The sequence below is a fragment of the Vulpes vulpes genome, chromosome 1 (assembly GCF_048418805.1).
Source record: "Vulpes vulpes isolate BD-2025 chromosome 1, VulVul3, whole genome shotgun sequence".
NCBI lineage: Eukaryota > Metazoa > Chordata > Mammalia > Carnivora > Canidae > Vulpes > Vulpes vulpes.
The window spans coordinates 92,478,996-92,493,504 of NC_132780.1; the positions used below are offsets into that span (position 1 = coordinate 92,478,996).

Here is a 14,509-nt window from a genome sequence, read left to right on the forward strand (position 1 = left end):
CTGGAAATGCTGTTCTCCTTTCCTATGAAACCAACCCAATCAATGTGGGAAATCTCTCCTTGGCTATTCCCAGAACAGGCTGTGATATAAGATAGATTTTACCAGCGCTGTCTTAGGGGTGTTTTGCCAGTTGCCCTGTTCAGTTGCAAGTTTGCCTAAGTGCCCTATTAGCTCTGCATTCTACCCCCACCTCCTGATCCTGGATGCTGCCTTCATGAACAGCTCAGTTGCAGGCTCTGAGGATAAGGCTACACTGCAAGTAGTATGCAGGTGATGGCCACAGCTCCTGGGTCAATTATATTTAGAAGGTCACCTGAGGCCAACAGGATTTAGAAACAACTTTCCAAATTACCAGCTGAAGCTGCAGGGTGCTATTTTAATTTCACTCCCTCTGTACTCTGATTAAGAGAGACACATTCCAGGAGCACCTTTCCATGGTCCCTTCCTTTCCTGGGCTGCGTGCACAGCCTTTGTTGCGTTAATCCAGGTCATGTGCCCATGACCTGACTGGTGTTGCATTGAAACTAGCTTTTTAGTACGTCTCCTTTGGGTTTGGGAAGATCTATTTTTATTTTAAGTTACATGGTCCTAACAAAGAACTAGGTGCTGTGGATATAAATTGTGGCTTTTTGATTTGCTTCAGCCAAAAGGAGAGTTCTGGTTCACCTCAGAGCCACAGGCTTCCTTACCCATTTCATAAGCCCAGCCAAGACCTCAAGTTCCTGGCAGTATTTTCAGTGGGTGGGTAAGAGCTTGTTTTCCTGGTTGTTTCACATTTACAGAGTTGAATTGGCAATCTGAATTGACTATTGTATAGCACTTGCTAAACTTGGACATGTGTATTAACTACTTTACTTCTATTAAAATATTTATGTTGTCAGTTCTGTATTGTGTCCAGACATATTTTTATTGGGAATGTGATCCATCTTGTAATTTATTTAAAAACATGAATTTAATACTAATTTAAACTTAGCTTTAGTAATAAACTCAAAAAATAAATGTCCACATTTTTTTTTCATCTTGGCCCTGCAATCACCCAGATTTATCATATGACAATCAAATTTTTTATGTTCAAACATTATTAGTATATTAAATTTTGTATAAATTAGGTCACAAGACATTGTAGCTATGATGGACACTGTATGTGTGTGTGTACATACAGACATACTTGCTGTATTATTTTCTGAAGAAATAAAACTACCATTTTAGTTAGAAAATTTAACTAAAGATAATTCAGAAATAATCATCTGTAAAGACTTTATTCAAATTAATGTTTTTCTTGCTCAGAAAAGAAATATTGCTCAGCTATAATAATTGAATTACCTTGATCACTGGGTTTTTTATTTAAAAAATTAAGGAACAACAGTCACTAGGTTAATTTGGTAAAGATCAAGTTTAGGATTTTAATGAGACTAATTCTCCTACATTCTCTTGGAAGCTGCTTTATTGAAGTACAGAAATTATTAAATAGTATAAACATCACCCTTGTGGCTGGGAAATGAATTACAATTTCCATCCAGATAATTGGTTCATGAAGAATTATGCACTAGGAAAAATTACTGTGTGTATTATTTTAAAATAATAAAACAAAATTATGTTATTTTCATTTGGATGACTCAGTGTTTATTATTCTTGTTCTTCCCCTGTGTTCTAGAAAGGTATACATGAGTGGAATTTTAGTGCTTCTTCTGTCAGGGGAGTGAGGTAAGTTTCCTTGGTACTTTTTTTTTTTTTTCTCAGAAGTCAAGAGAACTTTTAATCAGGATTTAAAAATGCAGAGAAGTTAAGAATCCTTCTATTGATGAAAAAGCACAATCTTCTTTTCTGTCTCCACCACAAAAAGATTTGCAACAAAACTCTCCCTATTAGTTGAACTGACTCTGTGCTTGTCACCTGCTTAAAATATGGAGAATATAGGGTAAATGTGGACTCTGGACCAGAATTGGGGTGTAGATAAAAAATGAGCTACTTGGGTCTTCTCTAGCTTATTAAGCTGTTGGTTTAAGGGATGATTTTCTAGTCTTTTGATATGCCAGGAACTAATCTCTTGTTAGGTAGAACCAAAAAAAAAAAAATCTTTCAGATTGTGTCCTACAGTTAATATTAATATGGCCAATAATGAGACTATAGGGAACTCATTTTTTACAAACTTTTCTTCCTGAGGTTGCTGTTAATGATGTGTTCTTGAGATTATAGTGGCTCCCTTCAGTTTGGTTTATTTCTGACATTACCATCATAATGCCAGTGGCTCAGGAAATGCCATTTCCTAGGTTTTAGAAATGGGATTTTTTTTTCCAGAACCAAGAGCCACTGGTTAAACATTTAAATACTTGTTCTGTAGAAGCTCAGGCTAAACCAACTCTTGGAAATTTCAAACCAAATTACTTGTGTTTACTACTATTTATCTCCATATAATAGAAATGAGAAAAAAAAAACAGATTTCTGCAGGCCAGTTATGCAATACCCTGTTGCTTTTGGTATAATAATAATTGGTTTTGTTGGAGCATGAACTGGTAGAGCTGTCTGAGTCACTGATAATTGGAGTTTGCCTGGTAAAACCACCTGTTACCTCACGAATGCACAGAAACAAGCAAGATAATGGACTGACCCATTAGCTATCTTTCCAACCCATGCCTTCTCAAATAAAGTTTTACTCTTTTAATATTTAATTTTTGAAACCAGTCATTAGCAAGGCACTCATTATTTATTGCTGCATTTTTAAACAATTTAGGAAAGTATGGTACTATAAATTTCACTTTATTATATCTATTTTTCCAATGAATTCTTTTTAAATTAAGTATGGCATCACTACATAAACCTTTGTTGTGACCTACAGCATATACATAGAATGTTTCTGTGTGGCTTACTGCTAGTTTGTATGTTGAGAAACTTAAGCTCTAGTGTGTGACTTCAAAAAGAGTTAAGTTTTCTTGGCTTCCTCCTCTATAAAGAGATAACTACAGAAAAGAAAATTTCAATTAAGTCGGCAGTTTGTCGTGAATCACCTCAGAACTTGCTCAGCTCAGTCAATGGGCATTTATTGAGCACCACCAGTGTGTCAAATGTTGAGTCCTATTCTGCTAGAATACAACAATGACTATGACATAAACTCCAACTCTTAAAGAGCTCACAACCCATCAGCGGAACGTTTAATAACTAATGGCAATACAGTCATTATTGAGATGACAGGTATACATGTTCAAGGAACAGAGGTGCAAGAGAAAGTCTTTCTGTTTAAGGTAGAAGGAGGGAAGGGAAAGGGTAAGATCTAAGCTGGGCCCTGATGGTTGAATAGAATTTCTTTAAAAAGTCAAAAATGATGTGCATTCCAAATTGAAGGAATAGCAGATGCAAAGGCATAAAATGGGGATTAGCAGACTACAGCCCACAGGCCAAATATGACCCACTGCCTGTTTTTGTAAATAAAGTTTTATTGAAACTCAGTCATGTTCATTCATTTGTGCATTGTCTAAGGCTGCTCCAACAGCCAAACCAAACTGAGTAGTTTGGCCTGCAAACCTTGAAATATTTACCCTCTGGCTCATTACAGAAAATATTTGCTAACCTTTGGCATAAAACAGCATGGCCCAACTGGTAGACTCAGAATTATTTCAATTGCTATGAAATCACTTGTTGAGTCAGAATCAAGTGCTGTTCCACATTTCTTCATGCCTCTAAAATCTCTACAACCAATGAAGTGCTTTTACTGCCTCCACACATTGCCTTCCTGACTTTGGAAATATTTCCTTGTTCTACAGATGCCATAGAACCAAAATCACAGAGCTCAGTCAGCTAGCTGATACTTAATGCTTTTCCTCCCATCAATCACGCAGTGTGGTGCTGTAGCAGACAGGATGGATGGCTTTCCCATGCTAAGCTGGAGGCATCCATAGCTTAGCTGTGCTAACAACACTCCAAAGTGACCCTATCTGCAGGCATGAGTAGGAGGACAATTCTTAGACTATTAAGTAATTTTAATATAGTGGTATGGGGAACATTACTTTTTCAAGTGCTATTTGTATCTTTTTGTTATAAACGTTGATATCATATTGGGGATTGGATATAAGAAGTATTTATTTTGCATTGCACATTCATAGAAGTATTATTATTTCCCTGAATAATCCTCTTGTTTGTTTCAGTATTTCTAAATTTGAAGAACGATGCTGTTTTCTTTATGTGCTTCATAATTCTGATGATTTCCAAATCTACTTCTGTACAGAACTTCATTGTAAAAAGTATGTATTCGTCTGTTCTTACCTGATCACTATTTTTAATTAATGAGTGAACATGTAGCTCCTGTAAGGAATTTGTGGCTCTGTGGTTATATAAGTATTTCATTTGGGCTAAAAGTTTATAATTATGAGGTCTGTTTAACAATCAGAGTATGGAGGGGCTCTCTTTAATAATTATCAAGCTTTTTCTTAGTCATAATATATTTTTCCACAGACAAAACATTAATGAAGACTTAACCAGTTAATGGACAACTGTAATGTCTCATTTTTTAAGTGCTCACTTATTACAATATATGATTAACAAAATTTTTCATTCTTGAATTCTTCGAATAATCTATTTTCTGCAATGGTAGCTTTTGTTTGTTTTTTTTTTTTAATTTTTATTTATTTATGATAGTCACACACAGAGAGAGAGAGAGAGGCAGAGGGAGAAGCAATCTCCATGCACCGGGAGCCCGACGTGGGATTCGATCCCGGGTCTCCAGGATCGCGCCCTGGGCCAAAGGCAGGCGCCAAACCGCTGCGCCACCCAGGGATCCCTGCAATGGTAGCTTTTAACTCTGGTTCATATTAGAATCAACTGGTGCATTTTATTTTATTTTTTTTATTTTTTTTAGAAATAGTCTTGAGGTCCACTACAAATTTATTAGATCAGACTATGCATTTTAACCAGATCACAAAATTATTTATATACATATTACAGCAAGCTTTAGAAGCACTGCTCTAAAAATTTCACTCAGTTGAGTCTGTTGATGGGAAAAGATTAGTGTTTATCTGAAAATGTCTTTTTATTTTACCCACACTTTTGGTAGTTTTGGTGATTTAACTGTAAATTGACAGATCTCCCCCCCCCCCCCAACTGGTGCATTTTAATAAGTGCCTGGTCTCTCCCCTTGATAATTATGTTGGATTTTCTGGTGGGGATACAGCTCAAGTTAAGAGCCAGTGATCTGATCTACACCAATAATAGATAATCCAAAAATCTGTGGATTGCACTGTATATGTGGGTTAACCTCCTTGGATATATTTCTCTTGGGCTAATAATTAAGTACTTCATGTTCCCATAGGACACAGTAACTGACTGTGAGGACCTAGGCAAGTGAGTAACAATTTAGAAACCAAAGTGCAGGTAAAAGCCAGCTTGGACTTAAAATTTTCCTGAGGGTTGTTCCTATTCAAACAATCAATATTTGACCCCATTATAAAATGACTGACATATTGTTTACAGTATACAGTCAGTTGTTTTTATCTTAGTCCCAAGAAAAAGCTTGTAAAACCATAATTCTATAGTTGGCCATAGAACTATATGGCTATAGTTTTATCTTTATTATTGTAAAGTAGATGGCAAAAAAAAAAAAAACTGGAAATAAGAAATAATTTCCTAGCACACATAATGGTCTAATTTCTACTTAAGTTCTCAAGGCTACTGATGTGTTTCTATGATAATTAAAGCCAAAATTTATGGAGTTCTTACCCCAGATCTAACATCTATTTTAATCTCCATATAAAAACTCTTAGGTAGGTAATATTATCATCTTCATTGAAAAGAGTAAAAAAAAAAAAATAGAGTCAATGAGCTTAAAATCATATATAAGCCGAAAAGTGAACATTTGAGGTTTGGACCAACTACATTGACTCTAGAATCCAGGCTCCAAAAAATTACACTGTGTTCCCATCCTACTGTATAATATTCTGTTTAGAGATGTTTGTGTCGAAAATTTTTCTGTAAAAAGCTGATGGAAGTCTTTAACCCAGATCTAAAAGTCTGTCTTTAAAGCCAGAAATTTTTTTTAGGTTTTTCACTTTCTTCTTCCTCTTGGTTGAATTTGCTTTTGTCCCTAACTCATCAGGATATTTAATCTTCATCAGAGTATATGTTACTTTGTTCAGACTTGGAATTTCTTTTTCTTGTCATTGACCTCCAAGAAATGTGTACAGAGGAAGGAAGAGTGGGGAAGTAGGCACCACATACAAACTCCATAGATAGTTTCCAAATTCCCAAATGGACTTTGTCTATTTTGTTCCTTATCACTGTCCCAAAGGCCAGAATAGTTTTTCATCCTAATAGATACTTGATGTGTATTTGTTAGATGGAGGGATGGAGGGGTAGATGGGTGGGTGGATGGATGGATGGATGGATGGATGGATCGATCGATCGATCGATTAAAAAGAGGTACAGAGATAGAAAAAAAGGTTCTTAGTTATGGTAGGTAGGTTTTTCTTACCCATTTAACCTGCTCTTCCGTTGGGCTGGCAGTGCAGAGCATGACCTGCATGTGAGATCATCAGCCCTATTCATGGTGCCTCCCATGCCTTAAATCTGTGAACCGTTAGCCTTCCCTCTGAATGGACTAGACACAGCTAGTGTTATAGGGAGCGAATCTGTTAAATTGATGAAACTGTTTTTCTTGGCTCTGAAATGGTCTATGGGAAAAAGCAAACAAAAAACTTCATAAGAAGAGTTCCTAAAGAAAATGTCACCAAAAAAGAGGAAAAGAGGTGGCTTTCACACACATATAAGCCAGCTGTTCCTAATTCATATCAGTGTTTCGCAGATTGTGTTTATGGGACACCATATTTACGATAGTAAAAGCAAAATATTTAATAACTGAGATCAAATGTTGTAGTGACCAGCACTATACCCAGTAGTCACCTCAGAATTTTTGTTAATTCCCATTTTAAATAATAATATGATGATCAGCAAAAACAATAACAGCTAATATTTAATGAGTGCACTCTGTTAATACTTTACAAGTATTATGTCAAGTCATCTTTCTAACAACCTTTAAGTTAGATACTTCTGTAGTCCCTATTTTGTAATTAAGAGTTGAGGATCAGAGAGGTGGAGGAGCTTGCCCGCAATCACACAAATACTAACAGTCTTGGTCTGATATCCAAGTCCACAGTCTTAACGTTTCTGTGTCTTTGTCTAGCCTTGTTTTTCTTTTTTTTTTTTTTCTCATAGCCTTGTTTTTCTAATTCTATAATATATTACATTACCGTTATTTGAAGTGAGGCATTAGGTTGGACAATCCTTCCAGCCTGTGTTTTTCTTTTGGAAAAATCATATTTTTCATGCCAGTACTGATGGTTTGTTCATTGCCTGACTTTAGAAAGTCTCTTAGCTCCCATCTGTTGCTCTGAAGTCATGTTGGAACATACTTGCTCATATGTACTATCAGTTGTATTATGAGTGACCACATACCAACTCCCGTTGTAGGTTTTTTGAAATGGTGAACACCATCACTGAAGAGAAGGGGAGAAGCACAGAGGAAGGTGATTGTGAAACTGATTCCCTGGAGGTAATGACTCTGGTTGCATGTTAAAGTTCTCTGGGGCTTGAAGTATTTAAAGTCTTACTTGGGGGATGCATGCGGGGGTGGGGGCATGTAAGTGATGATGAAGAATGAGGAACCACAGTCTGTGAGATTGCCCTTAATGCTGCATGCAACTTCTGGATTCCTTATTTAAAAAGAGCTGGAAAGGGTGCATAGGTGGCTCAGTCAGTTGAGCATCCAACTCTTGATTTTGGCTCAGATCATGATCTCAGGGTCATGGAATAGAGTCTTGGCCTGCGACCAGCTCCCCACTCAATGGGGAGTCTGCTTGTCTCTCCCTCTCCTGCCCCTCCCCCTACTCACACATACAGGTGCACACACTCTCAAATAAATAAATAAATAAATCTTTTTAGAAAAAGAGCTAAAAAGCAAACATTGGAGAGCATTCTTATTTGGAAATACTGAGTTTCTGTATTTTGCTTACCTGATAGTAAGTGTACTTGATCTGTGAGGATGTTGATTACCTTCAATGCATGGGCCACAGTGCCCTTGCATTTTTTATTCTCCTCTGAAATTTGTGCAATTCAAACAAGCAAAATACAATGAAAATTCTGAAAGGCACAACTGAACATGGCCCTCTTTCATATTCTATACAGAGGACCTGGAACAATAAAAGATTAATGGACTAAAGAGAGGAGATAATAACAATCACCAGAAATACTGTTCCACTCAACCCCACTCTTCTGATTCTGCCTCATGGACACAGGATGCAGCAGACACCTATTCTTAGATTGTGTCCATTTTCTCTCTCATGGCTCCTCTGTGATAAAGAGCCTTCCATCGCTGTAATGCCCAGTGCTGGCGTGTCCCAAGAATGCTGACCCTAGCACTTGAGCATCTCCAGAAAGTTGACACTCCTCCAGACATGACAGGAGGCCACCTTCTTCTCCAAGCTCTTCCCAGTGTTGTTGGACTTGGGACAAAATTCAGAAATCCAAGCAATACTGAAAATTTCATTTCTAATGTTAAAGTAAAATTAAGGAAGCTAGAGCATCAACCTGACTGGTATACTTATTAGATCACTTTGATAATGTTATCCCACATACTAGAATGTTTATTAAAATGTTGAAGTGGCTGGGCAGCCTGGGTGGCTCAGCGGTTTAGCACTGCCTTCGGCCCAGGGTGTGATCCTGGAGACCCGGGATCGAGTCCCATGTCGGGCTCCCTGCATGGACCCTGCTTTTCCCTCTGCCTGTGTCTTTGCCTCTCTGTTTCTGTGTCTCTCATGAGTAAATAAATAAAATCTTAAAAAAAAAGTTGAAGTGATAGGGTAGCAGAAGGAAATTTTAAATATAATAACCAAGTGTTAACTCTATCCAGAGTTAGTTCTATAATTATCTAGCAGTTGGTATAGCTTTGATGTTCCTAGGTAAGCCTAAGGCTCTTTCATTAAAGTTATAAAAAGATGATGGGACCTAATTTGGAAAAAAAAATGTTTTCCCATGCATTAGCTACTCTATAGGAGTAATAGAAAATACTTATTTGTGTATATTTTATTTTACAATTTTGTATTGTCTTATTCAAGTGATTGTGTTAGGAATTAGGTCTCTTGACTTCTACATCAGTGTTCCTTGGCTATACATCATTATCTGTTTTTATTTGGTTTAAATTTAGTCACTTGATGCACAGCAACGACCAAGGTAAAAGGTAGCAAAGACAATGAAAATTAAACAGTTCTATTAGTAAACATAAAATGGTGAAGCAAGTGGACTGGAAGATCCGGAAAGTTCTTCTGCAATGTCATAAAATGCTGGCTTTTTTTTTTTAACCAATGATAGATATCCTTTATTTTATACCCTTCCTTGAGAAACTAAATCCATCTTATGAAAAATACACATAGCATAGCCAGGTTGTGATCACCCTATGAGACAACATGGTTTTCTTAACTGTTTAAGTCAACAATTTAGACTCTGCTTTAGGAACCACTTTAACCCTATGCATAGCATAACACAGGTCTAATTGCCTTAGAATTTGTGATGAGTTTTCCCGACTGATTTTTCTAAGACTCAGTCTCCTATTATTTATATATATGTATATAAAGTGTTAGATATTTTTTAAACTGTTGTTAAGAAGATACAGAATCAAGATCCTTTGACCTGGATACCGTAATTAAAAAAAAAAAAAAAAAGAGCCCCTGTGTGGGGGGCTTTTCCTGGTCAGATAATCTTTCTGCAAGCACTGAGAACAATCGCCAACCAAATAAAGAGGGGAATTCCTAGGATTAGCCTGAAGGTTTTAGTTGCTGTGCTGACCTCACAAAAACCAGTGAGTTCAGTATTGCTGATTCATCAAAGTGCTCCTAACTCGCCCTTCTCAAGGAAGTGCAGGGATACTATTCTTTTAATGTTAGAAAAACATTCTTACACCCTGTCCTTTGCATTCTATCAGAATAATTTAAAATTTAAAATCTGTGACAGAGTGACTTCTACAGTATTCCCAATGGACTGTATAGCATGTATAGTGAATTCAAGCATACTTCTTTTTTTTTCATTTGTTTTTATTGAAGTTCGATATGCCAACATATAGCATAACACCCAGTGCTCATGGATCCAAGCATATTTCTTTTTTTTTTTTTTTTTTAAAGATTTTGATGAAGCTTTGCATTATTTTTTTTTTATTTTTTAATTTTTATTTATGATAGTCACAGAGAGAGAGAGAGAGAGAGAGAGAGGCAGAGACACAGGCAGAGGGAGAAGCAGGCTCCATGCACCGGGAGCCTGACATGGGATTCGATCCCGGGTCTCCAGGATCGCGCCCTGGGCCAAAGGCAGGCGCCAAACCGCTGCGCCACCCAGGGATCCCCCCAAGCATATTTCTTTTAAATGTTTTGACTAGTTTGTCTTTAAACCCCAAGTAGTGACATTGCTGACATTTGTGTGTTGTGTAGGGTGTGTTTTGAGGCCTGTTCTGTGGGCACAATGGTAATAGAGATTGTGATGATGTTATAGGCTGTGAACATGGTGACATCCATCTTTACTCTCCCTCTCACTGAACATCACTTTGCAGCCAGAGCACCTTTACAATATGAGGTCCCTAAATAGACTGAACTAATATTTTCACATGACTTATGATCACTTCATGATTACATATCTTAGATATTTTTGACATTCTTGATCTAAATTATTTTATCAATATCCTAAATATTTGATTAAAGTGAATTCTTTAATATCATTACCACAGACTAACCTCAAACTTGAGCCCATGAATGATTCAAAATAATTCCTTTATTTCCCATTCCTTACAGTGTAACAGGAAGATTTACTTAGAGACCATCTTTACACAGCGATGAAGATTTATATGCAAAATAGTGACTTTCCAATCAGCTCAGCTGATGATAGAATTAAAGTTGTTTCAATGCGTGTATCAATTATAACTGAAACCTTTAGGAGCTAAGTCCCAACAAAATGAAAATGTTGGTAAAGTCAGATGTTCCTTAACTTTAGTGTGTTATCAATGTTGGCCAACGTTAACTATATATAAGGTGGTTCTATAAACTACAAATTTGAAGTTAATCCCTAGATTTCTGGATGTTTGACAGACTTGAAGCTCTTATTAAGGTCTGCTTTTCTTTTTGAGTAACAAGGTTTCTTTGAAGCAGTAGGGATTCAGTCTCCTTCTGGACATAGTCAGCCTCTTCTCCAACTGATCAAACCCAACTCTACAGAAATTGCTGTGCTCGGGTCAGGAGCCTTGGATTCTAGTTCTAACTTTGCTAACAGCCAGTTTTATAACTTTGGACAAAATTCATACTCTTGGCTGGGTGAAAATGACTTTATTCCTCAAGTGAGAATGGCCCAGGAATACCTCAAATATGCTCTCCTAGCTCAGATTTGTATAATTTTTCAAGTTTTGGGGGATCCCTTGGTGGCTCAGCGGTTTAGCGCCTGCCTTCGGCCCAGGGCATGATCCTGAAGTCCTGGGATCAAGTCCCATGTCGGGTGCCCTGCATGGAGCCTGCTTCTCCCTCTGCCTGTGTCTCTGCCCCCCCCCTTTCTATGTGTTTCTCATGAATAAATAAAACCTTAAAAAATTTTTTTTCAAGATTTGTACAAAGTGTGCAGGTTATTTCAAATACAGATCAGTACCACTTTCAGAGGACTTTTCTGCTTTTGAACAGAAAGTGAAACTGCTTTTTTTGATTTAAGGCCATGTTTAGGATACTCAAGGATACCTTTTGACATGGAAGGGTCATGAAGCCATATCTTTAAATAATTTACTAGATTAGTAAATTTATATTGAAATCATTGAACAATTGATTGCCATTAGCCATAAGAGTTGTGATACACATCAACTGCGGTCCCTATTTTGTTCTCTCAATCTTCCATATTTTCACTAACAGCTTGGGCACCTACCCAGCAGCCACCTGGGATAAAACCTTACTCTGTCTCTTTTCCTTCTCACACTGCAACGTCCCTCCAGCCAAGGCACCTAATCCTGTCATTCCCCATCTCAGGGCCTCACCACCTCTCCTGTGGCTTCATCTCTCTCCTGCCATCAACAGGCATCTCTGTCATCATCAGACAGATCTCTCATATGATTTAATCCTGCAACTCCTCTCATTAAAAACCTTTGATGTGGGACGCCTGGGTGGCTCAGTGGTTGAGCATCTGCCTTTGGCTCAGGTCGTGATCCCGGGGTCCTGGGATCAAACCCCACAGTGGGCTCCCCACAGAGAGCCTGCTTCTCCCTCTGCCTGTGTCTCTGCCTCTCTCTGTGTGTCTCTCATGAGTAAATAAATTAAATCTTTAAAAAAAACCCACACCTTTGATGCTACTCTGTAGAAGAAGGTTTCCACCAATGGAATGTTCTCAACCCTCTGACTGTAACATAGCCTTGCCTTTCTGCCTGATGAGCTGGGATTCCCAGTCTTTTCTATTTTCCAGAAGACCAACCTTTCCAGCCCCTGGGCTTGATCTGCAGATGCCCAACTCCACATGCTTTCTCTTCTCTGTCCTACCTGGTGACTGCATCCTCATTTTTTGAGATGCAAGTCAAGTGTCATTTCTCAACAGCACCTCTCCCTTTTCTCTGTTCTCCTAGCATTTTGAACCCACTCCTCTGCCCTAGCTTTTCTCATTGCATTGTAATTTGGTGGCCTGCACCAGACAACATCCCAGAGCAGGACTGTGGCTCATAGTCTCATCTCATAGTTTCACATGGTATGGACATCCAAGCAGAAGTAGTTCGATCATATCAGAAGGCTTAAAAGGGTTTGAAGGTTGCATGTGATAAAACCAGGATTATTTAAAAATCTCTGAAACCAGGAGAGAAGGTTATGGATTGGAAGGGACAGAGTAGGTGCTGTGACACTGGCTTGGATGTTCTTCAATTAATGTTAAGTCAGTGATAGAATGAACACTGTAATCAAGCCACGTGTCATCACCAAGGCATTATTGACTCATTCTCTTTTAGTCTCTCTTTTTTTAGTTCCTTGGAGAGAAAAAGCCAGGTACAGATTACTGAAGTTCTTTTAGTCCTCCATACAAAATATGTTGTGTCTTCCGCCTCACTCCTCTCCCAAACACATACATATATTCCACATTTCCTTACCTCCTTCTCTCTTTCTCTTTCCCTCCTCCTTTCCCCCTGTTTTCATCTCTATCCCTCTTTTTCTTATATTCATTTGGATTTCACTTTTTATCAAAATGGGTATATGACTGACTCAAACCTGAGGCAGTTATAGCATCTGACCCTGTGAGCCAGTTTATACCCGCTTTCCAGGGTACACAAAGAGAAAGTTGACCCCTTGTGGGGTGAAGTGGAGACAAGCAAGATGAAAGGAACATTTTCTTTACTTTTTTTTTTTTGATAGTCACACACACAGAGGTGGGGGGGGGGCAGAGACACAGGCAGAGGGAGAAGCAGGCTCCATGCACCAGGAGCCCGACGTGGGACTCGATCCCGGGTCTCCAGGATCACACCCTGGGCCAAAGGCAGGCGCTAAACCGCCACGCCACCCAGGGATCCCGAACATTTTCTTTAGACTTAAACATTCTGCAGAATGATGAAATACAAAAAAAAAAAAAAAAAAAAAAGAATGATGAAATACCTTACCATTTCCTTTCCTGATGATTTGCTTCCCAAACATCAATGGGACCATCAGGACACTGGCTTATTTTTCTTCCTATTTCTTTTTTTTTTTTTTTTTTTACATATCTGAAGCTCAACACCCGCATTTACTGCACTGAGAAAATATATCACTTACAGCGTTGTATGAGAGGAGTACCCATTTGTTACTCGTTCATTCTGTTGAGAGGGGGAAAAAAAACTTTTTCCTCTATCAATTTAGGTTGTGTGATTGGGGGCCTGCAAATTAACTGACAGAAGACAGATTAACAGATTATATGTAATTAATAATTACAGATTATTTATGTAAATGTGAGCACACAAAGTAGTTTCTGATCAGCTAGGTGAAGTTTGTTTATCCTACTAAAAAGGTCCTTAGTAGGACTTAAAGGAAAAGAATGTGGTGGGAAATTAAGGAGAAAAAAGTGGAAGGCACAGAACCTTTCAGCAAAGTTTTGTTTATGTAATTTCTCATCCCTCTCAGAGAGGGGATTTTGGCAGCTGTATTTTCAGGAGGCTTTGCTTAAGCGAGCAAAAGAGGTTTAGATAAGGTTTTTAATGCAGCTGCTGTTGATTCAGATATTTTCACCTTAAAGTCATCTTTATACCACACCGACAGGTATAAATTCAGTTCACTCAATGAATATTTATTCACACCCACTACATGGTTCCTACTACATGGTTGTCATTATTTTAGATGCTAGGGACACAAAAGAGAAAAAAAATGAGAAAAATCCCTGCCCTCACTGAGCTTACATTTTAGTGAGAGTAAGCAACATAAATAAGTAAAATACATAGCATGTTTGATAATGACCAGTGTTAAGGAGAAAAATTAAGCAGGGAAGGGTTCAGAAAGTTACAGTGTAACAGAGC

The 14,509-nt window shown here is 37.9% G+C and overlaps 1 protein-coding gene across 3 annotated transcripts in view; it reads left to right on the forward strand.

Annotated features, from left to right (window-relative positions):
• Positions 1-14,509, forward strand: part of MAP3K5 (mitogen-activated protein kinase kinase kinase 5) — a 196,082-nt gene that overhangs the window by 123,328 nt on the left and 58,245 nt on the right. For all 3 annotated transcript variants that reach the window (XM_072720083.1, XM_072720089.1, XM_072720092.1), the window contains 3 exons: positions 1,655-1,704; positions 4,140-4,235; positions 7,453-7,534. In XM_072720083.1, the coding sequence (XP_072576184.1) occupies positions 1,655-1,704; positions 4,140-4,235; positions 7,453-7,534 (228 nt within the window). The remainder of the gene's footprint in view (positions 1-1,654; positions 1,705-4,139; positions 4,236-7,452; positions 7,535-14,509) is intronic.